Source organism: Anopheles ziemanni, chromosome 3 (genome assembly GCF_943734765.1).
Source record: "Anopheles ziemanni chromosome 3, idAnoZiCoDA_A2_x.2, whole genome shotgun sequence".
In the NCBI taxonomy this organism is placed as follows: domain Eukaryota; kingdom Metazoa; phylum Arthropoda; class Insecta; order Diptera; family Culicidae; genus Anopheles; species Anopheles ziemanni.
Window position 1 is genome coordinate 60,623,844 of NC_080706.1, and position 26,140 is coordinate 60,649,983.

Here is a 26,140-nt window from a genome sequence, read left to right on the forward strand (position 1 = left end):
TTATTAAATTTATATACAATATTTTTAGAGATTGGACGTTTAATGTTCAAATGAACTATTTCGGTATACGGTAGTTAACGGCAGTCGAACCAGATACCTGTATAACGTTTATAAAATCAAAAACAAAACTAAAAAATAAGAAACTTTGTAATAATCGATTTCTTTGTGGTGTATCTTTTAAAAAAATAATGGGAGTGATTGAACACAAGAAGGTTGTTCTGAACATTAGAACTTCAAATGTGTCATATACCAATTGTGAAGTGAATCTACAAGCAATTTGTTCTACAAATAAAATATGCAAGTGTACATCAAATAATACGTCAAGTGAATGGTTTTGGCGTAAAATAACCTACTAGCATGAAAATAAAATGAGCCTTAATGTTAAGTAAAACCCACACACCGAGGGGAGTGAAACTTTATCGACAAGCTAAACATCTAATGTGTTGAACCGAAGTGAAGAGGAATATAACATCAAACATACAAATAAGAAAAGAATTTATAAGCAACTTATTGAATGTTGAATGAATTGGAATGTTATGTGAAGTGTAACTCAGTATTATTTTGCGGCTGGTCTCTACGCTTCACAAATTAAAAAGAGAGTGCAAAAAAAGTGCAGTTATTAAGTGCTGAAATTGTTTTGTCATATAAAGTAATTGCAGATAAAAATAAATCGCAAAGTTTTTTTGGAAGTAAAGAGTTTTTGTCAAAATAAATCACAAAAGTGTACTTATCAAATTATAAGTAAGATGATATAATAATAGATTACCTTTCTTTTTCCTTAGAAAAATAGTGTATCATTTGTACAAAATATAGATCGTTGTGAAACCTTAATTTTACGGGCAGTGAATCGTAATCTACACGCCCTTGCCAGCACAAATGTTCCAAAAGTGTGATTAGATATAATAAGTAAAGTGGTCCACTCATAATTTTGTTTCCAGTTTTAAAAAGTATCCTAGTGTGACACAAATAAACAAAACACCATGGAAGGAGCCGGAGGAAGTAGCAACTCTGACCCACGCTTCGAGTTTCTTGGATCATTCGTCCAGAAAACATTGAAGCTGAAACCAGAGAAATGGCACCGTTTAGTGACCCTGTATGAACAAATAGCAGTTATTTTGATTCGAGCTGCTAGCAATTTTTCCATATTTGAATTTATCATTACAGAGAGGAGCACAAGGCAGTTCTGAAAGAATTCTTTGACAATGCACAGACTGTCGTGATGATTATTATTCTCACACCATCCGCACAACTTATTCCCCTCGTAAGCTTTCCGATACAGCAGCTGAAGAATAAAGGTAATGTTACAATGGTTGAATCTCACACAAACATGAAATAAACATCCACACTGTCCACAGGAGTCTACTTTGTGAAGAAAAATCCGATGGAGGTACCCCGCGACGGATGCAAAGATGTGCTCGTAGTGGGGGATCTTGCCACGCGTACCATCGACCAGCTATCCTGCCTCGTGGATGAGGTGTTTGTGCCGCTTCTCTCGAACTCGGACAATCACCTTGGCTGGCCGGAGATGGTCGCACAGGACGTACAAAAGCAGGTTCACAGTCTTAAGAGCACGGTTTATCAAGTCCAGGGTCAAGTTAGTGGACAGACCGTTCTACCAATGCCCGTAGGAGTTGATAAATGTGTGCAGACGGCCAAAGAGCTCGTTGTCAACGCAGAATGTTCGATTAATCTCTACCTGAAGAGTGCAATCGAGGGTGTTGTCATCAAATGGGCCACTCAGGTGAACGATGTCATGCTGGAGTCAAGTGCAAACGCCTTCAATGGTGGTCAAAATCCCGTCCCATCAGTCGGTAAAAAACGTCACGCCACAACTAAACATACCTATTCTACACGCTGTGTGTTCTGATAAGCTTTGTTTCTACTAATACATTTGTTCTTTGCAGAGATAAATTTTTGGAACAATCGGCTTAAAAATTTAACCTACATATATGAACAGCTGCGCCATGAGCGCATCCGCAGCATGGCGCTTATCTTGGAGTACACAGATAGTGCCTACTATCCGTGTTTCAAAACACTTTTCAAAAATGTTGTTACAGGTAATTAATATTTCCTATCGATCGTGTTGTATCGAGTTTAATATGTTGTAATGATACCATTGTTTCGTTCGATTAGCTTTGGCGGAAGCACGAGATATAACACTCTATCTAAATCCTCTCACAAGACACTTTCAACAGTTGGAAGACACCGAATTTTCAGAGTGCAAAGTATTACTTAAGCCGTTACTACACGTAGTATGTTTAATTTGGTCGAATTCACTTTACTATTGCCACTCGGCCAAATTGATAGGTATGTTCAAACTCAACTGCTTCCTGTCTTGAAAGAGCATAAATATGATTTTTCCTCGCCATTGCAGTGCTTCTGCGACAAATATGTAACCTGATTATTCAACAGGTAAAAAAAACTGTTTTAAAAGATTTTCATCTTAAACGTCTCACTGCTCCTTTGCTTTTTCCTTCAGGCAAAGCGATTTCTGGATCCATCATCAATCTTCCATAGTGATATCGATGAGGCGATGCAGCGAATATCGTTATCGATACAAATCTTAAAATACTTTCGCACCGTGTACGACGAGTACAAGGATAATATTGCACCTTTCTTTCAAGAACGTCCGGTAGTGAATTGGACCTTCCACCCGAACGCCGTCTTCGAGCGGTACAATGCGTTCCTGGATCGTCTCTTTACCATACAGTGGTTTTTCAATACCGTGATTGAATTTCTCAAGCTTGAGAAGGTCGAGATCGGCGGCCTGAAGGGACGTGCACTGAGCGCACGTATTACAGGCGTCTCGGTTGAGTTCAACCAATGTTTCTCCCTGTTTGCATCGAAAACATACGACGTGCTCGATCCGGATGATCCGACGTTCAAGGAAGATTTCGTAAAGTTCCAGGATCGCATATTGGAGTTGGACCTTAAGCTGGCGGCCATTCTTTGCCAGGCTTTTGATGATTGTCATAATCTTGAGAGTGTGTTTAAGGTATAGTAATTCGTTGGGTTTTTTATAACTAAATTGTGAATGCTTCAATTCTTTATCACACTTCACCTAGTTGATCAGCATCGTTGGGACCGTATTGGATCGTCCAAAAATCAAGGAAGAGTTTACCAATAAATACAGACAAATTTTGCTTATGATCGACGAGGAGTTGAGTACCTGCGAAAATATTTATGCCCAGCAGATGGAGCATTACCGTAAAGAAGGATACATTTTCGTAGACCGCAGTGCTCCACCCGTTACCGCTGCACTACGCTGGGTACTTCAGCTGACAAATAGAATAACGTCGCCGATCAAACAATTTCAAACGTTGCAACATCCGTAAGATTATTGCACGAGCACTAAAGAAACAAAATTACACTATCTATCGCGTTGTTGTAATGCAATTTGTGTTTCCATACAGGGTGGTTCAATCGGACGAAGGCGCGTCACTGATAAAACGCTTCGAAATTCTGATTGCCAAGCTGAAGGAATTTGAACGGTCCATTTTCGAGGGCTGGGCCACGGAGGTGCCGGAAACGATTGAGGTCCATCTGGACAAACCGCTAATTATAAGAAAGAAAAATTCCGCCGAATTGACGCTCAACTTCAGTCCACAGCTGTTTGCCATCCTTCGAGAGGTCCACTATCTGCGGCTGATGGAGAAAGCCGACATTCCACAGCGTGGGCTGGAGTTTTCTGACAAAAGCGAAATATTCCGATCGTACACGCTGAACCTCGAGAAAACCGTCGACTGGTACAACAAGATACGCAAAAACTGTACCAAAGTGGAACTCGAGCTGATCAAGGGCGAAATCGAGCACATCGACGCCCTGCTCGAGCGGGCAATTAATGAGCTTACGTGGAACTCGGAGGACATCCAGGAGTACATGATGCAGATCCGTGGTCCGGTCGAGCAGCTGCAGAAGCGAATGCAAAGCATCCAGAACAATTTGCAAGAGATTCGCACGACCATGTCAGCCTGGGCGAAGCTGCCACTGTTCGAAAGAAAGGACTCGAAGAAGGATACGGTGCTGTGCCTGGAGGAACGGAACGATCGCAAAACTAAGCGATATGGTGAGCTCGAGGCGGCCGCTATTAAAGTTCATCAACTGCTCGACACTAACATGAAACTCTTCGGCATGGAGGAAAACCAGGAGGACAACAATTGGGTCGAGTATGTGAAGTTCGTCGACAACATCGTGAACGATAATTTACTTTTCATGATCGGAATCAGCATCGGCTACCTGGCGGAGAACATGGACGTTTCCAATAATCTGGCACCTTTGTTTGAATCACGTTTGGAGCTCTTAGAGCCACAGCTTGTATTTGTACCCTCACTAAACCCGAACGATGTGAACGGGTTCAACGCACTTCTAGCTGGATTGGTTAACGATATAACGTACATGTCGTCGTTGATCCCGCGTTTGCTCAAAACGGCCAACAAAACGTACGAGCAGATCATCACGAAGAACAACGACATCCAGGAGATGAAGGTGGAAATTCTCCAAGGCGTTGATAAGGTCATACAGGAAGCGGCCGAGTTCTGTGGAGACTTCGAGCGATACTCCTACCTGTGGCTGGAGGACCGTGAGTATAGTATGGAAACGTTCCTGGAGTACGGGCGCCAGCTGGAGGCGGACGAGATCGAATTGATCATCAATAAGGACCCGGATGCACCGAAACCCTGTCCGCCAACTATTGAAGCGTTCCGTGAGCAGATCGATCACTACGAGTCACTGTACCAGGAGATAGAAAAAATTGAGCCATTCCAGATATTCAATTCCTGGTTCCAAGTGGACGTGCGCCCGTTCCGGCAGTCTCTGATGAACATCGTGCGCAAGTGGGGAAACATGTTCAAGGAGCACCTAGTGAACAACGTCACCCATAGTTTGACCGATCTTGGTAATTTCATCCGCAAAGCCGACGAGGGGCTTCTGCAGGTGGTGAAGGAGGGTGACTACGAGGGACTGGTCAACATCATGGCCTACTTGCTGCACGTGAAGGAACGTACAGCCACAACCGACGAGATGTTCGAGCCGATGAAGGACACTATCGAGCTGCTGAAGTACTACGACATGGATATCCCGGAGGAGGTGAACGTTTACCTTCAGGAACTGCCGGAGCAGTGGGCAAATACGAAGAAGATCGCGCTTACGGTGAAACAGCAGGTGGCCCCACTACAGGCCAACGAGGTGGTAGGCATTCGGAATCGCATTGGAATGTTTGACGTCCACATTACCGTTTTTCGCGACGTGTTTCGCACCTACGAGTTCTTCAAGTACGATTGCCTCGAACCGTACATTCTGCTCGATCGTATTGATGGGGACGTCAATCGACTCGAGAAGGATATGTCAGACATTCAAGAGTCTGGCAGCTTGTTTGAGGTTACCGTACCAGAATTTAAGCTCCTACGTCAATGTCGCAAAGAGATGAAGATGTTGAAGGTTAGCATTTAATTCGTATATGGGGTTTTTATTGTTTAACGTATGCAAAACTCTCTCCATAGCAACTTTGGGACTACGTTTTCATCGTGCGCACCAGCATCGAGGACTGGAAAACAACACCGTGGCGTAAAGTGGACGTTGAAAACATGGACATCGAGTGCAAAAAGTTCGCAAAGGACATCCGCTTACTTGACAAGGAAATGCGTCCGTGGGACACCTACATCACGTTGGAGTCGACAGTCAAGAATATGCTTACATCGCTTCGTGCTGTGGGCGAGCTGCAGAATCCAGCCATCCGAGAGCGCCATTGGAATCAACTCATGTCCTCCACTAAGGTTACTGAGATACCGCACACTCTAAACGAGTATTGGTATCGATTTTCCGTATCAACAACATCACATTTCCGTTCACTCTAATGAAGCCGTTCTCTGTTCGATTGATTTTCTAACGACTGCACCTACACAGCGAACAATGTCTGATGTTCCAATCAAAAGTAAACCACACGCACTTTAAACTATTTATCGGTTATCTAAACACTTCACACTGGAAACCGCAGATCAAACATTATTGATTTTGGCTTGTGAACTAAAAATCTAACCACATGAGTCTGACAAGATTTCGGAAAGATGCTAGTGGCTGTAACAATTCAAAGATACTACTACACGTAGGATGGTTTCAAATGCCTCCGAAAATATGGCACAGGTGAACAGCCAAGCCTTACTGGATATACCCGCTCCAAAATAAGCCACTTTTCAAGCCTTGCATGTTTTTAGAAGCCTTGTGCTGTTTTCCTTTTTATTACTAAACAGTGTCTTTAAAACTGTCGCTTGTAGTTTGCTCCTGATTGAAACACGGATGTTTCTTCGCACCGTGCAACAGTAAAACCAATTCTACATTCGAAAACCGTTTGTTACATAATATGATTACAAAATTTGTTATTGTTAAGTACATCGATACATCGGTATACGTGCACGATGTAATTGCTAGCGTAGTTATTTTGACTCAAAGTCAATTTCTTAAAATCTCCCTGACTATTTTGGCGTCAAAGAAAAAATATAACCTAAAATACCTTTGCGTCAGAATGGCGAAGAAATAGGTTTTACTCACATGGTTTTGAAGTAATCATGAACTTCTTTTCAGCGGCTTGATATCTGGCAGCAAAAACGATTTGCTTACGTTGCATCTAGATTTTTCAGACAGCAGATTTGGTTTTCAAAAATTAAAAGACAACGTGTATAGTTTTATTTAGAATCTGTGTGTGAACAGTTCTTTCCCGTCCCAACCGTGATCACCACCTCTTGGTCGATACTGACTGCCTGTCCCGGCGCCTTTCTACCTACATACCTTTCGGATAATTTATGTGAAATGGACTGTGCTCGTTACTTGCACTCTTGAGATTAACTTTATTTCCATTCCGCAACTATACATGTATCTATCCCGTGCCTCTACTAGTAGTAGTGCTTATTTCTTTACAACTGGTTCAAGCCAAGTTTTTTTCACACATGAAAATATAAGTCTCCATATCGTAAACAGTAGTCAACGGAAAGGCTGAACTTTAAATGAAAGCTGACGTTTTGAAAATTCATTACTGTGTATTATGAGTTTAAAACAAATTTCACTATATGATCCAAAAAGTGAAACGTAAAAAAATTACAATCCCACCCACATGAAAAGTACGTGGGTTAAAACGGCACTACGCCGTATACCGATGTACATGTATACAAGTGCGTTTGCAAATGCTTTGTAAATATCAATGTTTCAAATGTTGTGTTCATCACTAAAAATTTTCTTCCAACTTTCACCATTCCCAAACGTCTCTACCATGTAAATACACTATATTAATTGTTCCGTATATATCGTTGCTTGTATTCCAGAGTTTAGCAAATCTACCACCCGAAATTACAGTAAGTCATCAAGCTGTGTAAATATGCCTTTGTTAGCTCTGATCTTATACTGACTTTTCGAAATAGATCCCTCCCAAAGCAGAACACCGAAATGCGTAATTGATGCGTCTTTAACCGATCAAATCTGTGGTTTTTGTTCTCGACACTTTATAGGTTACATTCATAATGGATAAAAATACCACGTTGTCCGATCTGTTGGCACTGAATCTACACGAGTGCGAAGAGGAGGTAAAAAATATCGTCGACAAGGCCGTCAAAGAAATGTCCATGGAGAAAATCCTACGCGATCTTAACACAACCTGGTCAATGATGGAGTTCGAACATGAAACACACGTCCGAACCGGTTGCTCGCTACTGAAAGCTTCTGAGGAGCTCATCGAAACCCTTGAAGAGAACCAAGTTGTACTGCAAAATCTAATCACCTCCAAGTTTATCGCGCACTTTCTGGAAGAGGTGTCCGAATGGCAAAAGAAACTCACCACAGCCGACCAGGTGATAACGGTGTGGTTCGAGGTTCAGCGTACCTGGGCCCATCTGGAGTCAATCTTTATGAGCTCGGACGACATCCGGATGCAGCTGCCCGTCGATTCGGAACGGTTCGATAATATCGATGCCGAGTTTAAGATCATGATGGAAGAAATGTCCAAAACATCCAACGTGATACACGCCACGAACAGGGAGGGTTTGGTGGAAAAACTGGACACCCTGCAGAGCCAACTGGCACTGTGCGAGAAAGCGTTGGCAGAGTATCTCGAAACGAAGCGCCTCTACTTTCCGCGCTTCTACTTCGTTTCATCGGCGGATTTGCTGGACATTCTCAGCAACGGCAATCGGCCGGAGGTTGTGTGCAAGCATCTGACCAAACTGTTTGACTCGATCGCAAAGCTCAAACTGGAGTCCAACGATGACGGCCATACGAAGAAAGCTCTCGGCATGATAGCAAAGGACACGGAGTATGTTAAATTTTTCGAATCGTGCAACTGTACCGGCGCTGTAAGTAGTTACCGGTTTGGTTTTCGTACGACAACTCGTTTTAACTAACTTGTTTCTTCTCCCACCGGACGTGGAAAGGTTGAAGTATGGTTAAACCGTGTGCAAATTGCAATGCGATCGTCCTTGAGAAGCTACATCGCCGAAGCCGTGGTAGCGTACGAGGAAAAACAACGCGAACATTGGCTTTTCGATTACCCTGCGCAGGTTTCCCTCTGTGGTACGCAAATTTGGTGGACGACCGAGGTCAACATTGCCTTCAGTCGCCTCGAGGAGGGCTACGACAACGCCATCAAGGACTACTACAAGAAGCAAATCTCTCAGCTCAGCACACTGATCACGCTGCTGCTTGGGGAGTTGACGCGCGGCGATCGACAAAAAATTATGACCATCTGCACGATCGACGTGCACTCGCGGGACGTCGTGAGCAAGCTGATCCAATCGAAGGTCGAGTTCGCGTCCGCATTCCAGTGGCAATCGCAGCTACGCCATCGCTGGGACGACGGGGAAAAGGATTGCTTCGCGAACATCTGTGACGCACAGTTCTGCTACAGCCACGAGTATCTGGGTAACACGCCACGTCTGGTCATTACGCCGCTTACCGATCGGTGCTACATAACGCTTACCCAATCGCTCCACTTGGTCATGGGTGGTGGCCCAGCTGGCCCAGCCGGCACAGGGAAAACGGAGACCACCAAGGATCTGGGACGAGCGCTCGGCATTATGGTGTACGTATTCAACTGCTCCGAACAGATGGACTACAAATCTTGCGGTAACATCTACAAGGGCTTGGCACAGACCGGAGCTTGGGGTTGCTTCGATGAGTTCAACCGTATTTCCGTCGAGGTCCTGTCCGTGGTAGCGGTCCAGGTGAAGTCCGTTCAGGACGCCATCCGCGATAAAAAGTCCAAGTTCGACTTTATGGGAGAATTTATTGCCTGCGTGCCAACGGTGGGTATATTCATTACCATGAATCCGGGCTATGCCGGACGCACAGAATTGCCCGAGAATTTGAAGGCCCTATTTCGGTAAGATGATGAGATAAGACAAACCACACACGACATAGATAGAATACTTATCCTGTTTTCTTTTTTTCTCCCTTGTAGTCCTTGCGCCATGGTGGTACCCGATTTTGAATTAATTTGCGAGATCATGTTGGTCGCTGAGGGTTTCCAGGACGCCCGTGTCTTGGCTCGTAAATTCATCACACTCTACACGCTGTGTAAAGAGTTACTCTCCAAGCAGGACCATTACGATTGGGGTCTACGTGCCATCAAATCTGTACTCGTAGTTGCTGGTTCGCTGAAAGTAAGGAGGCGAACCAACGTTCAAGAGAAAGCACAACCGTGTTGCGGAAAAAGATGATAACTGGGAATGTAATTTGTTCCTCCTTTCATTACAGCGCGGAGATCCTGGACGCCCGGAGGAGGAAGTGCTGATGCGAGCTCTTCGTGACTTCAACATTCCCAAAATCGTAACTGATGATATGCCTGTATTTATGGGTTTGATCGGTGATCTGTTCCCAGCGCTCGACGTGCCGCGAAAGCGCGATCTGGAATTTGAGAAAACCGTCAAACAGGCTACACTTGACCTGGCCCTGCAGCCAGAGGACAATTTCATCCTCAAAGTGGTTCAATTGGAGGAACTGCTAGAGGTGCGGCATTCCGTGTTCATTGTCGGAAACGCCGGTACCGGGAAAACCCAAGTCTGGAAGACGCTTTACAAAACCTACCAGAACATCAAAAAGAAACCGATCTTCAACGATCTTAACCCAAAAGCAGTAACCAACGATGAGCTCTTCGGTATAATCAATCCGGCGACGCGCGAATGGAAGGACGGCTTGTTTTCGGTCATTATGCGTGACCAGGCGTCGCTCAGTGGGGACAATCCAAAGTGGATCATCTTGGACGGCGATATCGATCCCATGTGGATCGAAAGCTTAAACACGGTCATGGACGACAACAAGGTTCTGACGCTGGCCTCAAACGAGCGCATCGCGCTCACGCCGTACATGCGCTTGATCTTTGAAATTTCCAATCTACGCACGGCCACACCCGCGACAGTGTCGAGAGCAGGCATTCTATACATCAACCCGCAGGATCTTGGATGGAATCCGTGAGAATTTTACTAGCTTTTAGTAGGCCGGACTGCGGTTCGGGGGCTGCGCGTTGCGCTGTTGACTGGCCACGCACCGACTCCCAAACCGAGCGCCACGGCGTACTAAAATGAGTATCAAATGTATGTATGTACTTTCAGGTATGTTACAAGTTGGATTGAAACGAGAACTATTCCCGCGGAAAAATCCAACCTGGTCATTCTCTTCGACAAGTACATCCCAGCGTGCCTGGACAATATTCGAACGCGCTTCAAAAAAATCACCCCGGTCGCCGAGATGGCCCACATACAAATGCTGTGTCACTTATTGGAGTGTCTACTGATTCCAACCAATACTCCAGCAGATTGTCCCAAGGAGTGGCATGACCTATATTTTGTGTTCTCGTGCGTTTGGGCATTCGGTTCGGCTATGTTTCAGGATGCGGCCATTGACTACCGCATCGAGTTCAGCAAATGGTGGGTGAACGAGTTTAAGACCGTCAAGTTCCCGCCGAATGGAACCGTGTTTGATTACTTCATCGATACGGAGACGAAACAGTGGACCCCGTGGACGGAGATACTGCCCAAGTTCGAGATGGACTGCGATCAGCCCTTGCAGGCGGTACTGGTGCACACCTCCGAGTCTATACGCTTGCGGTTCTTTCTGGATCTGCTCATGGATCGGGCACATCCGGTGATGCTGGTCGGCATTGCCGGCTGCGGGAAGACGGTCGTAGTGAACGAGAAGCTCGGCAGCCTCTCGGAGAACTACGCCATCGCAAACATCCCGTTCAATTTTTACACCTCCTCGGAGATGCTGCAGAAGGTGATGGAGAAACCATTGGAGAAGAAAGCTGGACGGAACTATGGTCCGCCCGGTAGCAAGACTCTAATTTACTTCATCGACGATATGAACATGCCGGAAGTGGACGCTTACGGCACTGTCCAACCGCACACGCTGATTCGGCAACATCTCGACTACAGCCATTGGTACGATCGGAACAAGTTAACGCTCAAAGACATCCACAATTGTCAGTACGTGTCGTGCATGAATCCGACTTCCGGCAGCTTCACCATCAATCCCCGACTTCAGCGACACTTTTGCGTGTTCGCGGTCAGCTTCCCGGGCTCCGACGCCGTCACCACGATCTACCACTCGATTTTGGTCCAACACTTTACGAATGCTGAACAAAAGTTTAACATAGCTGTAACTAAAATATCACAAAATATTGTCGCAGCAAGCTTGGCACTACACACTAAAGTGGCACAAGTGTTTTTACCGACGGCCATCAAGTTTCACTACGTTTTCAACCTGCGCGACCTGACGAACGTCTTTCAGGTTAGAGCCAACCACCTTAAGGTGGAACATTCTTTCACACCTTTTTCCCTCCCTTACCCCAGTTGGCTTAATACGAGAACCGAACCAGAAACGATCTTTGAACGTTTGTTTTTTTCTACTCTTCTTCTTGCTCTGTCCCTCTATCTCTCTACCTTTGCTTCGCTTTCCTTCCATTCGACGCGTCTTTCCCCCGAATCTCTTTGCGCTCTCTAGGGTTTACTATTTAGTACCAACGATTGTCTGGTTTCGTCGAGCGATTTCATCCGACTGTGGCTTCATGAAACGCAGCGTGTGTACGGCGACAAGCTGCTGGATGATAAGGACATCGACAGCTTCACCAAGATGCAGAACGATCTGGTGAAGAAGTCGTTCGAAGAGATTGACGAATCGATTGTCTTCGACAAGCCGAACATTTACTGCCACTTTGCCGGTGGCATTGGCGAGCCCAAGTACATGCCCATTACCGACTGGGGCGTGCTGACGAAGCTTCTGCAGGAAGCGATGATGTCATACAACGATCTGATTTCGGCCATGAATTTGGTGCTCTTTGAAGACGCCATGATGCACGTGTGCAGGTAGGATATGACCGCTTCTTTCCGCTTCCGCTTCAACCAATCCAAGTGCGGCCAGGTGCAGACAGGTAGAGAATGGGCCCTTTTGCCTTGTACCTTGCCACTGCCGCCTGACCGCATGGAGGCGCACGTAGGCAAACTGTAGAATAATGTACAACCAAGCAGGCAATAACGATTTTATTCTTACATCCAGAATCAACCGAATATTGGAGTCGCCTAGAGGTAGCGCCCTGCTGGTGGGTGTAGGTGGCAGTGGAAAACAATCCCTGAGTCGATTGGCCGCCTTCATCTCCAGTTTGGAAGTGGCCCAAATACAGCTTAAGAAAGGCTACAGTGTCATTGACCTTAAGGTTTGCCAAACTATACGAAAATGTTTCGTTACTACGTAGACCTCTGTTCAGCTTCCTTGTAATAGCGGTGCGTTTTCTAAATTGTTCCATAATGTTCCACCTTGCCCTTTGAGCGCCGTTATCATGAGGAAGTACTGCCGAAAAGACCAAAATAACTAACCTGCACCTTTCTTCCCCTATTTCACTGGCATGCCTCCGATTCGTTCGCAGAATGAACTCTCCGGATTGTACATGAAGGCCGGCATGAAAAACGTCGGTATTATGTTCCTCATGACAGACGCCCAGATATCGAACGAAATCTTCCTAGTCATAATCAATGATCTGCTTTCGTCGGGTGAAATAGCAGACCTTTTCCCCGATGACGAGGTGGAAAACATCATCTCCGGCGTGCGGAACGAGGTGAAGGGTGCCGGACTGGTGGACACGCGTGAGAACTGCTGGAAGTTCTTCATCGATCGCGTGCGGCGTCAGCTGAAGGTGGTGCTCTGCTTCTCGCCGGTCGGTGCGACATTGCGTGTACGTTCCCGGAAGTTTCCCGCCATCATCACGTGCACCCAGATCAATTGGTTCCACGAGTGGCCCCAGGAAGCCCTGATGTCCGTATCGTTGAGGTTCTTACAGGATCTGACGGTTTTACCAGCCGAATGCAAGGACTCAATTGCGCGCTTCATGGCATACGTACACACATCGGTAAACTCGATGTCGAAGGTATATCTGCAGAACGAACGGCGCTATAACTACACCACGCCCAAGTCATACCTGGAGCAGATCAGTCTGTATGACAAACTGCTGAAGGAAAAGCATGGAGAGCTTCGGAAGAAGGTGGAGCGGTTGGAGAATGGGCTGGAGAAGCTGAGAAACACCGCCGATCAAGTGGCGGCCCTGAAGCAAAAGCTGGCCGTGCAGGAGATCGAACTCAAGGAGAAGAATGACGCCGCCGATGCGCTGATCGAAATAGTCGGCATTGAGACGGAAAAGGTCCAGACGGAGAAGGCCATCGCCGACGAGGAGGAACAGAAGGTAGCAATCATCGCCGAGGAGGTCGCCAAAAAGCAGCGTGATTGTGAGGAAGATTTAGTGAAAGCTGAACCAGCTTTGCAAGCAGCTCAGGAAGCGCTTAACACGCTGAACAAAGCCAACCTGACTGAGCTGAAATCGTTCGGTTCCCCGCCGGGTGCGGTGACGAATGTCACTGCCGCTGTCATGGTACTGTTGGCTCCGAACGGAAAAATTGCAAAAGATCGCAGCTGGAAAGCAGCGAAAATTACGATGGCCAAGGTCGATACGTTTTTGGATGCGTTGATTAACTACGACAAGGAACATATACACCCTGAGATCATTAAAGCTATTCAGCCCTATTTGAAAGATTCGGAGTTCGAGCCAGACTTTGTCCGTTCGAAGTCTGCCGCTGCTGCTGGCCTTTGCGCATGGGTTATTAATATCATCAAATTCTACGACGTCTACTGTGACGTTGAGCCTAAACGACGTGCCCTGGCAGCGGCTAACGCTGAGCTCACTGCATCGCAAGAAAAACTTGCCAACATTAAGCGTAAAGTATCGGTAAGTGAGGCTAGATCGAGGAGTCGAGCACAAGCCGGTGTCGCTTCAATGAACCACTTTAAATTTCAGTCGCTTGAGGAACAACTGGCCAAGCTTACTGCAGACTTCGAGAAGGCCACCGCCGACAAGCTACGATGTCAACAGGAAGCCGATGCCACCCAGGCTACGATTCAGCTGGCCAACCGTCTTGTAGGAGGACTCGCCAGTGAAAATGTCCGCTGGGCCGAGGCCGTTGCAGAGTAAGCTAAACGGGTTAGCACGGTGTTCGCCATCCCTGTTCACCGACATTCTTTTGCAGATTTATGCAGCAGGCTACCACATTGCCGGGTGACATTTTGCTTGTGACCGCGTTCATCTCGTACGTCGGGTGCTTTACAAAACAGTTTCGCCTAGACATGATGAACAAAATGTGGCTACCGTTTTTGCGTGGGCTTGAACCGGCAGTCCCGATCACAGACAGCCTTGATCCGCTGCGCCTACTTACCGACGATACGCAGATTGCCACCTGGCAGAACGAGGGCCTACCGAGCGACCGAATGTCTATCGAGAACGCGACCATACTGAGCAACTCCGATCGCTGGCCCCTGATGATCGATCCGCAGCTGCAAGGCATTAAATGGATCAAGCAAAAGTATGGCGACACGCTCAAAGTTATTCGTTTGGGTTCCAAGGGTTACTTGGAGGTGCTGGAGAAAGCTCTCGCAAAGGGTAGCACAGTGTTGATTGAGAACATCAGCGAAAATGTCGATCCCGTGCTGGATTCACTGCTTGGGCGTAATCTCATCAAGAAAGGACGGTAAGCTTACGGTACGATCGATGTCATTGGTTCACCGCGTGTTGATCGTGATTTGTTTTCGATAGGGCCATAAAAATCGGTGACAAGGAAGTTGAGTACAACCACAAATTTCGACTTATCCTACACACCAAGCTGGCCAACCCGCACTACAAACCGGAAATGCAGGCGCAAACCACCCTCATCAACTTTACCGTCACGCGAGATGGACTCGAGGATCAGCTGCTGGCGGAGGTTGTCAAAGCGGAACGTCCGGATCTGGAGGAGCTGAAGGCGGACCTCACCAAGCAGCAGAACGACTTCAAAATCATGCTCAAACGGCTCGAGGACGACTTGCTTTCCCGGTTGTCCTCGGCCGGTGGTAACATTTTGGGTGATACGGCGCTGGTTGAAAACCTTGAAACCACAAAGAAAACGGCGGCCGAAATTGAGGAAAAGGTCACCGAAGCAAAAGTTACGTCGAAGGAAATCGACGAAGCACGCGAACATTACCGCCCGGCTGCAGCCAGGGCCAGCTTGTTGTACTTCATCCTGAACGATCTGAACACCATTAATCCGATCTACCAATTTTCGCTGAAAGCATTCAGCGTCGTGTTTCAGAAGGCCATTTCGAAGGCCGACACGGCCGACGAGGTTCCCCTGCGCGTTCGTAACCTTATCGATTGTATTTCATTTTCGGTGTTTCAGTATACCACTCGAGGCCTGTTCGAATGTGATAAACTTATTTTCATGTCGCAAATGACATTCCAAGTGCGTAAATGGTAGATCCGCAATTAGAAGTCCAACTAGTTACACAGTGTCTCCGCTGGATCCCTTTCAGATTCTACTGATCAACGAAGAAATTACTCCGGCAGAACTTGATTTTTTGCTACGTTTTCCGATCAAACCGCACGTCACTTCGCCGGTCGATTTTCTCACCAACGCGGCCTGGGGAGGAATCTGCAGTCTTGCGTCGAAGGACGAGTTTCGTAATCTGGATCGTGATATAGAAACGTCGTCGAAACGGTGGAAAAAGCTGATCGAGTCCGAATGCCCGGAGAAGGAAAAGTTCCCCCAGGAGTGGAAGAATAAGACAGCCCTCCAGCGTCTCTGCATGATGCGTGCCCTTCGGCCAGATCGTATGACCTACGCAATGACGTAAGTATGTTTCCCGTAGGGGAGCATTTCTACTGACCAGTTTTTGTTTGCTTTGTTTTACGTCCCCCGCTGTCCAGTGATTTCATAGAGGAAAAGCTAGGAGCCCGATACGTCGAGAACCGTACGATGGAGTTCGCTAAATCGTTCGAAGAGACCAGCCCGTCCACTCCGATATTCTTCATCCTCTCGCCCGGTGTCAACCCGCTGAAAGATGTGGAGGCGCTCGGAAAGCAGCTCGGGTTTTCGGCGGACAATGGAAATTTCTACAATGTGTCACTCGGTCAGGGTCAGGAAATTGTGGCCGAATCGGCGATGGATAAAGCCGCTTCGAACGGCCACTGGGTGATCCTGCAGAACATCCATCTGGTGAAAAAGTGGTTACCGGCGCTCGAGAAAAAGCTAGAGTTCTACTCCGAAGGTTCGCACGACAACTATCGTGTGTTTATGAGTGCGGAGCCGGCCGCTACCGCCGCGGCTCACATCATTCCCCAGGGAATTCTGGAATCGTCGATTAAGATCACTAACGAGCCGCCGACCGGCATGCAGGCAAACATCCACAAAGCACTGGACAACTTCACCCAGGAAACGTTGGAGATGTGCGGCAAGGAGGCGGAGTTTAAGGTGATCTTGTTTTCCTTGTGCTATTTCCACGCGGTCGTCGCGGAACGGCGCAAATTTGGCCCGCAGGGTTGGAACAAAATCTACCCTTTCAACGTGGGTGATCTCAATATATCGGTGTCGGTATTGTACAACTATCTAGAGGCGAACACGAAGGTCCCCTGGGAGGATCTACGCTACCTGTTCGGCGAAATCATGTACGGTGGCCACATCACGGACGACTGGGACCGTCGTACCTGCATCACCTACCTGGAGGAGCTGATGCAGCCGGATCTAGTGGATGGCGAGCTGTTTCTGGCCCCTGGTTTCGCGGCTCCACCAAACACCGATTACACCGGATATCACGCGTACATCGACGAGGCAATGCCTCCGGAATCACCTTATCTGTATGGTTTGCACCCAAATGCCGAGATCGGCTTTCTCACTACCACCTCAGAGAATTTGTTCCGGACGGTATTCGAGATGCAGCCGCGTGATGCTGGATCCGGCTCCGGCACGACCGTTACCCGCGAGGACAAAGTGAAGCAGGTGCTGGACGAAATCATGGAAAAGCTTCCGGAAGAGTTCAACATGCCGGAGATTATGGGCAAGGTGGAGGAACGTACGCCATACGTGATCGTAGCATTCCAGGAGTGCGAACGAATGAACTACCTTACCGGTGAGATAAAGAGAAGCTTGAAAGAACTTGACCTTGGTATGAAGGGGGAACTCACCATCACGTCCGATATGGAAGAGCTGGAGAATTCACTTTTCCTTGATCAGGTGCCTCTCGTATGGGCTTCTCGCGCTTATCCTTCGCTGCTAGGCCTCACCGGGTGGTTCGTGGATTTGCTCCTTCGATTGCGTGAGCTCGAGACTTGGTCGGCAGATTTTGTGGTATGTTTTTGGAGAGCGATTCTACAATCCGTCCGTTCCTTCGTGCTGATTGCATCCTGTTCCTTCTGTTGGTTTACTCCTTATTTTTAATCGTAGCTCCCCATTTCCGTATGGTTGGCTGGGTTTTTCAACCCACAATCATTGCTGACAGCCATCATGCAGTCGACGGCTAGGAAAAACGAGCTTCCCCTAGACAAGATGTGTCTGCACTGCGACGTGACCAAAAAGCAAAAGGACGATTTTTCAGCCGGACCGAGGGAGGGAGCCTACGTCCACGGCATATTCATGGAGGGCGCCCGATGGGATGTTCAACAGAGCATCATTATGGAGTCGAAACTTAAGGAGCTCTATCCGCAAATGCCAGTCATAAATATAAGGGTAATGTTTAGAGCCACAAAATTGTGCGCCAGCCCGAGTGCACACTATTCGCCCATTTAGGACGACATGTGGCCGCCTGCGGTTTTCTCTTTCGATATTAAGCGTTTTTTCTATTTTTCCCTGTTTTTCTTTTTGATCCCTCTTGTCCCTTTTGTGAACTGGTGAGAAATTTATTCAGGCTTTAACGCAGGACAAACAGGACCTGCGAAATATGTACGAATGCCCAGTCTACAAAACCCGGACCCGTGGACCAACGTATATTTGGACGTTTAATTTAAAAACCAAGGATAAACCAGCCAAATGGACTCTAGCTGGTGTGGCATTACTGCTACAAGTTTAAAGTGTATACTTCCTTCGTGTGTGTGTTTGTTTAACTGTTTAGACTAGATCGAGTGAATTTCTTTTACGCACAGTTTCACTACATTGTTACACTAGAGAAATCTATCTAACCAACAATAAATAAATATTAGCACTACTTGCACAAATAAAATGCTATTTTTTGCCTATTCTTTTAAAATGAAACTATTTTCAGCTTAAGCAGCCCAAAACAAAAAAATAAAATAAATGGAAACTCCTTCTTTTTGTTTTTGATTTAGAAAAAATTCTACCAACATGTATGTATTGATTATAAACAGCTAGTACGCGCTGGGGATAAGAGGGATAATATTATCTATACTATACAAAATCCATACCCATTTTGACATACCAAGGTTTTTTCACATCCATAAGTTCCAAATGTACTTGCCGGATGAATTCACCGACTTCAACAGTTAAATAAATCGATAAAAAAAATTGATAAAAAAAATCCTTCTGTATTAAATTGAAATAGTTTATATTGCTTTTGAACGAGTTTAATTGACTAAATTGATTTAAGCATAAAAGTAATTGATATTTATTTCTTTCTCGATGAGCACCTCAAGCAATGATAATGATAATGATTAATGAACAATTAAAAAAATTACCATCTTAGTTCAAATAGTTAAATAGCACAATTTTTATGGTTATATTTAAAGACACATTTGGAAGTTTTCCATATCGCAGCCACAGTTAAAACCATAAATATTACTTTAAATCGATTGATGTAATCGTGGGGTCATCCGATGTGATCATCTGCGGTAATTCTGTCATGTATGAGCCTTCAGATAAACACTCGAAAACAACCGGGCATTCGCTATTTAAAACGCTCGACATAACGCTGGGCAAAGCACCGATACCATCCTCCACAGCCGGGAGTACTTGTTCTGAAGAAAATACGATACCCATTTGTGCACTGATCGATGTTACGAAAGTTTCATTCCCTTCTACCCCACTTGGAGGAAACGTAGTCTTGTCCGGTACGGAAGAGACGATGCCTTTAATCGCTCCCTGTGCGCACAACATATCAGCAACAGTTGGTCGGTGCGTGAGCTGATGTCGTTTGTATGCCGCCTTTACAGAATACGTCCGCCCGCAAGTATTACAGCGAAACTGCTTCTCTCCCGTGTGCATCCGCATATGCACCTGCAGATGGTAGGGGCGTAGGAAGCCTTTGTTGCATATTTCACAAAAATGTTTCTTCTCGCCGCCATGCACGCGTAAATGGCTATAGTACGTTGATGATGATCGAAACTTTTTCCCACACGTTTTGCATTCGTACGGTCTTGTGCCGGTGTGAATATTCTCGTGATCTTCAAAGTCTCGCAATTGAGCTATTCGAATTCCACAGTAGCTACACTGGTACCGTTTATCATGCTGTCGTCGATGAGAATGGTAGCTTACATGTGATAGAAACTGTCTATCGCAATCCGCACATTGAAGAACCTTGGAAGAACGAGAAACCCTTTTCGGTTTGCTCGCGTCCGAATCCGTAATTGCATCGTGGGACTTTAAATGTCTCTTAAGAACAAAATTGGTCCGAAAACGATCCCCACAGACGGCACAGTCGTAAGGTCGCTCCATACTGTGAAATCGACGAATGTGTTGGACAAGGTTCGACCTCCGATTGAAAGACACCGTACAAAACGTACACTTGTTGGGTTTTTCCCCAGTGTGGGTACGCATATGCAGCTTCAGCTCATATCTAGAAGATAGAATGCGATTGCAAATTTTACATTTTAACGTCTCGGGATCATCATGGATTTTGCGATGGTACTGGTAGCTACGGAGTGAGGAGAAAACTTTTTGGCACACGTCGCAACGGGTGGTCGCAGTGCTCTTGTGTTTCGTATCTTCATGCAATACTCTAGAGGCGTACGTGGTGAATCGTACATCGCAAAAACGACACTTTAGCGGCTTGCAGTGCATAAGACAGTGCTTATTTAATGAGGCCAAAGTTTTGATCGTAACCTTGTCTTTGGTGCATATAGTGCAATGGTAAGGCAACATTGCTAAATGGGTAGGCATGTGTCGTTCATATTCTTCTTGCGTACCCTGATCTATGTTACATACAAAACATTTAAATTTGGCTCGTTGCAGCTCTCGCACTTGGCTTAGAATTGGTTTAAGTTTTGAAATGAATGATTCTCTGCTCCCATTCTTGTTGCATTTTATATCACCGTCAAGGCTGTTTTCTGATTCCACTGAATCATTTCCACCGATGTCAACAAAATTACTATCCGCTTCATGTACAGACTCATCATGAACCGTACATTGGTTTGTTGTATCATCTGCAGCATTTTCAACAGATTCTATCATGCCTTTTTCTTCTCCCATGTTGTCGAGGTGTTCCTCTATTAGACTGAGTTCACATTGTTCACCACCCAAGGAAAGCTCAGTGTGTTGCTGATCATGGCCAATTTGCGATGCGTATCGGGAAGCGTCGCCATACTTATCGACTATGGTGATTAGTTGTGACCATCGCATTAATTTATTATCCATTCCAAGAATCCACTGCAGCTGTTTATCGCTTTGTTCTTCTTCTCGAGTGTAAAGTTTTATCTTTAGATCGCTGTAAACTTTTATACTATTATCAATCCTTATTGGACACTGATCATCTGAGTCATCCAAGTAAAACAGATGCACTACCTGGACTCTTTCGAGGATCATCCATTCACTGTGCTGCAATTTCTCGCGTACGTAGCGCTTAAAATTTGCAAAATTTAGAATGCAATCCCCGATTACATGATCCGCGGAATAAATGGCGCTTAAATCGTTGCCCATATTGTCCGCGTTTGTTTCATTCTCTGTCAATTGTAGATCCTTTCGTCGCCTACCCCGTTTCGGTCGAACTGCTGATCGTAGAATCGATTCACCAAACAAACATGGAACAGCGCCCGGTTGCAGTTTTGCGGGTTTATCATACCGCATGATATCGTCCGGTTTAAAGTGATGCATACACACGCTGGAGCGCTTAGAAGGCACCCAATTAGGACGACGTATGGCTTGCAACCAGCGATTGTAGAGAGCTGGATCATTGGGAAACTGAAACGTACTCGCTGCGGCGGCCCCGGTTTTTAATGCTGCATCATAGTTTGAAAAACAATCAGGAACACAGCACTTTCTACCCATTTTTATTCGACCGAATCGCTGCTAAATTGTTCAAATTCTCTCACATTTCCTATTTTGTTCGAGATGTGGTTACACTTTTTACATTTCCGAACGGGTCTGACGAAATTGTTTGACCGAACAAGCTAAAAAGTAAATAAACATCTATGTTGTTTTGACAATCCAAGCATAGCCGTGTTGCCAGCTAATCATTTTTCTATGCATGTAGCCGAATTTTAATATGCTTATTCAAGACTAAGTACAGTCTGTTCTCGAGTTACGCGGTTCTCGACTTACGCGGATTCGGAGATACGCGGTTTTCAAAATTTGACAGTAGATTGGGTTTATTACATCGATTTAAATTCCTGAGATGTACAACCACACGAATAAATATGTAAATTACACATTTGCATAACTTACGCTTTTTATTTCGTTTGTTGCAATTTATGCTGTTTGAATACGCTTGCATTGCATTCATATTAATGAACAAAGAAAATTTTTGAATATTCTATGATACATGTACACAAGAGCTCGATCTCTTAACTCCTAGTATAAACTATGTGTCAAGCAATATTCGAGATACGCGGAAATTCGAGATACGCGGATTTCTCTGGTCCCCATTATCCGCGTAACTCGGGAACAGACTGTATAGAAGAACGTCTATTATTTGAGGCCAGATAATCAGTTCAGATTATCCACCCGCTAGGCAGTATCGTTCTCAAAACGTCCTACGCGCGCAACAGACGTCCTACTTTTTTGTATGGGGATGAAACAAATGTAGGTCGTTTTTCGAGCAGTCGTCCTACTTCGTGCTACTCACCATACAAATCTGCTCGATGTTTGTGTCACGTAGGACGTTTTTTAGGACGATTTGCGCCTAGCGGGCATGGACAGCAAACGGACAGCTTCAAGACTGTGTTGAACAGTTCAAGATTATTAAAAATTGTTTGAGCCAATTTTGAGTCCTCACCATGGTTTGATGCCCGAAAAACTGCTTCGAAAATCATAATTAGCAAAAATTAAATTCAACCCGCTAGGCGATTTCCAGCAATCGTCCTAAAATGAAACAAACATCGAGCAGTTTTGTATGGGAAGTAGGACAAAGTAGAACGACTGCTCGAAAACGTACTGCATTTGTTTCACCCCCATTCAAAAAAGTAGAACGTTTGTTGCACGCGTAGGACGTTTTTAGCACGATATTTCGAGCTGCCTAGCGGGAATATGGTGACCATGACAAAAGCATGATCACACCTACTCTACATAAACTTTGGAGAGTACGCTGATTGTCAAAGTGGAACCGTCAAACATAAACAGAAAAGTTTATTTCTAGCCGGCACTAAGTTTTTTCGATGTCATTCTTTTTCCGCCGGGAATAGAGTAAGATAATTTGCTGCAATTGGGAAATCATCCAGTTTTTCATGTCCAAAAGTAAATCAAAAGATCCGTGTAAAATTGCAGCCTGTCGGATACAGACTTGTTTGAAAGGTAAGACTGGCTTTACGCTTTGTTTAGGAAGACCGAATTTCTTACATAATTGTTCCACTCCCGCAGAGCACGATTTCGACGAGGTGAAATGTTATGATGTTATCGACGATATGCGCCAGTGCTGTCTGAAGTGGCACAAGGTATCGCTTTGCTGTTCCGGAATACAACTGGATCGTGATTACAAAGCCGAGAAAGTAACTGCAGAACAAGAGCGAAGCAATCAGTCGAAAAAGTAACACAGCTCGGAATGAATGCGGACCCTCGTCGCCCTTTCCGAATTCCGAAGCGAAACTGGTTCCAGCGCAATCCACGAACATTCAGCTCCCTGGTAACCGGTACAGCACTATTAATCTTTTTTTCAAAACCGCTGTACGACGCATTTATAGCAGAACCAGAACCAGGCGCCTTGCCTCCGCGAGAAATTCGTTCCATTCGTATCGGGCCGAAGTAGGAAAAACCCGGCAATGGAATCAGTGAAACGAGCAAATCAAAGACTACGCAACTATCCACTGTTGATGGCTAAGTGTTCCGTGGCAGCAGCATCGTACGCAACTTGCGTCACGACCGACCTCAATGTGACGCATCGGTCTTGCGATAAAGAGTTTCACGCCTTCAAAGAGTGCATGCGGAAAGCCGCTATAGAAATGAAAACAAAATTATAAGGTCGTCTGTGTGCACCACACGCTTTCGTCCAATTAGTATGTTAAACTAACAAGTGTAGGGGCTAGAGTAGATAACGAATACAGAACACTAACCAGCAACCATTAAAAAATATCCCGTGGAGAGTCCAATTAAGTACGTCTGTGTCAAGATGTCATTCAAAAAGCATCTCATAATAAGTACGGCGGTACGAATTTTCCTCATATACTACGGGGAAGTGCAGGACAGTTTATCGGACGTGCAGTACACAGACGTGGATTATCGGGTGGTCACGGATGGCGCAAATCATGTACTTTCACTGGGATCACCTTTCAAGAGGCACACTTACCGATACACTCCGCTCCTGGCATACCTCGTGCTGCCGAATCTACTGATCCATCCAAGTTTTGGCAAGTTCATTTTTTCCCTTTTTGACATCCTTATCGGGGTGTTAATAAAATGGATCTTGCTCAACTGCTATCGTAGCAACAAGATCTCGATCGAGACAAAGTTATTAAAACTAGAAACGCTAAACAACCGCAACAAATACTTGATCAAGCGGAAGAATGAAATTCTAAATAGTAACAACGAAGCCCTACCCCCGAAGTACATCCGGATGGCGGAACTGAGTGCCTACTGTTGGCTGTACAATCCGCTAACCATGATAATTGCGACCAGAGGTAACGGAGATTGTGTTTCGTGCTCGTTGGTGCTGCTTGCCATCTACTACTTTCTAAAAAATGAACAAACCAGCTTGCAGCATTTCATCGCAGGGCTCTTTCTTGGGCTTTCAATTCACTTCCGGCTTTACCCTATTGGATTCTCGTTGGCATTTTACCTTGCCACACAAAACCGTCCCTTAAGATCGTGGCAGGATTACGCGAGTGCAATACTGAACCCAAACGAGAAACAGATAGCCCTCGTGCTTGGTACGCTGGTAGCTTTGGGCACCACGACCGTCGTATTCTACTGGTTGTATGGCTATCAGTTCCTGTACGAATCCATGCTCTACCATCTAGTCAGAAAGGATATACGGCACAACTTTTCGCTCTACTTTTACCTCCAATATCTGAGCTCTACGTTCGACGTAACGATTGTCGAAAAGATTCTTACCTTTCTGCCGCAATTGATACTGATCCTGATGCTCACCATCCGCTATGGGCAGTATCGACAAACTATGGTATTCGGATTGTTTACGATTGCTTTCGTGATGGTCACCTACAACCCGGTGGTTACCTCGCAGTACTTTGTCTGGTTCCTTTCCCTGTTGCCGCTGTGCGTGAAGAACTTTAAAAACATAGGAATGAGGAAGGCCATATTCATCCCGGTGATGTGGTTCATCTCACAGGGAGGCTGGTTGCTGCCGGCTTACCTGCTGGAGTTCAAAGGCTGGAACACGTTCGAGTACATCTGGATACAAAGTATCGTTTTTTTCTTTTCTAACATTTTGATCCTGCAGATGCTTATCAGCAACTATGATATCGCTTACAACTACAAAATTGATTAAATAGCACGCATGCACACCGTTCGATACGTGATTGCAACAACAATTTGTAAATAAAACCTTTTGTATTATTGCACATTTAGTGTTGTTCTTCGTTATTATCAAGTACATCTACGCTATGACACATTGGTTTCGATAAAATAATATTATGCTGTTCACAAATTTTGGACGTGATCAACGTGTTTTTCGATCAAGATTTTACGTTTCATACTAATGAACTTATGGTCCCTAGAATATTATCTACTCCATACGACACTTAGCGGAATAGAACGGAATTTTTCGCATATTACTATTACGAATTGACTAGAACATCGAAACGTCCATTTAATGCAAACGTGCATTCGGAGGAATCGGTTTATCTATACAAACTAAGCTGCTCCTTGAGATCTTCTTCGTTCAAATTGGAGCTTTCGGTTTGTTTCTTGAGCAGCTCAAAAATTGCAGCCAACTGAGCCCGCTCGATCCTGGAAATCGGAGGCAACAACTTAGATGTTTTCGTCGCAACAAGACAAAATGTATTCTTACTCCTTTTCCGCCTGACGCTGCTCTTCGGTGAGTTTACTTTCAATCGATTTCAGCTTGGCCGATTTCAGCTGCCCCAGAGATTCAATGTGCAACCGCCTGCTTCTTTCGTCCGAGCTTTCATCATCACTGTCGTTGCTAGCATCGCCATCGGAATCATCGGATGTGTTGGAGTCAATCTGGGAATGGGAGGGAATGTTTTTAGCACTTGCCTATCGGATCATTCTGCGTGTTAGCTACGTACAGGCTCTGATGGAGGCTTTGATTTATGGGTAGTATTTTGCTTCGGTTCTGCTCTCTTCTGTTGACCATCTTCGTTTTGGGAATCATCCAGCGTTGCGACACAGCCCGTCAACCCAAGGTAGGCCGTGAGAATTACAACAAGAATCGATACCACCATACTTACGACATAAAACGGTGAAAGATTTCTCACATATATTAGCAAATTTTCAACGTAATTCATGTTTATATGATTTTTCTG

General features: G+C 45.5%; 6 protein-coding genes across 6 annotated transcripts; 4 read left to right on the forward strand and 2 right to left on the reverse strand.

The window, feature by feature from the left end:
* Positions 1-980: 980 nt before the first annotated feature.
* Positions 981-18,387, forward strand: LOC131287277 (dynein beta chain, ciliary). Its single transcript, XM_058316312.1, has 26 exons — positions 981-1,093; positions 1,165-1,295; positions 1,356-1,811; positions 1,905-2,057; positions 2,134-2,307; positions 2,375-2,412; positions 2,480-2,995; positions 3,066-3,331; positions 3,414-5,436; positions 5,499-5,771; positions 7,311-7,340; positions 7,494-8,333; positions 8,412-9,358; positions 9,437-9,638; positions 9,733-10,445; positions 10,587-11,763; positions 11,977-12,338; positions 12,529-12,685; positions 12,896-14,245; positions 14,315-14,484; positions 14,544-15,041; positions 15,107-15,788; positions 15,859-16,175; positions 16,253-17,669; positions 17,766-18,047; positions 18,226-18,387. The coding sequence occupies exons 1-26, from the start codon at positions 981-983 to the stop codon at positions 18,385-18,387; spliced, it is 13,449 nt and encodes a 4,482-aa protein (XP_058172295.1).
* On the forward strand, positions 17,653-25,207 carry LOC131287280 (GPI mannosyltransferase 1). The gene is made up of 2 exons (XM_058316314.1): positions 17,653-17,673; positions 23,806-25,207. The coding sequence occupies exon 2, from the start codon at positions 23,806-23,808 to the stop codon at positions 25,138-25,140; it is 1,335 nt and encodes a 444-aa protein (XP_058172297.1). The 5' UTR covers positions 17,653-17,673; the 3' UTR covers positions 25,141-25,207.
* Positions 19,095-21,633, reverse strand: LOC131287278 (zinc finger protein 878-like). The gene has a single exon (XM_058316313.1). The coding sequence runs from the start codon at positions 21,531-21,533 to the stop codon at positions 19,110-19,112; it is 2,424 nt and encodes an 807-aa protein (XP_058172296.1). The 5' UTR covers positions 21,534-21,633; the 3' UTR covers positions 19,095-19,109.
* LOC131287282 (cx9C motif-containing protein 4) lies at positions 22,856-23,365 on the forward strand. The gene is made up of 2 exons (XM_058316316.1): positions 22,856-22,994; positions 23,061-23,365. Exons 1-2 carry the CDS (start codon positions 22,928-22,930, stop codon positions 23,228-23,230), a joined length of 237 nt encoding a protein of 78 aa, XP_058172299.1. The 5' UTR covers positions 22,856-22,927; the 3' UTR covers positions 23,231-23,365.
* On the forward strand, positions 23,321-23,788 carry LOC131287283 (uncharacterized). The gene has a single exon (XM_058316318.1). The coding sequence runs from the start codon at positions 23,459-23,461 to the stop codon at positions 23,654-23,656; it is 198 nt and encodes a 65-aa protein (XP_058172301.1). The 5' UTR covers positions 23,321-23,458; the 3' UTR covers positions 23,657-23,788.
* Positions 25,109-26,133, reverse strand: LOC131287281 (uncharacterized). The gene is made up of 3 exons (XM_058316315.1): positions 25,904-26,133; positions 25,663-25,838; positions 25,109-25,601 (listed from the first exon to the last, which is right to left on the reverse strand). Exons 1-3 carry the CDS (start codon positions 26,120-26,122, stop codon positions 25,493-25,495), a joined length of 504 nt encoding a protein of 167 aa, XP_058172298.1. The 5' UTR covers positions 26,123-26,133; the 3' UTR covers positions 25,109-25,492.
* Between the last annotated feature and the right edge of the window lie 7 nt (positions 26,134-26,140).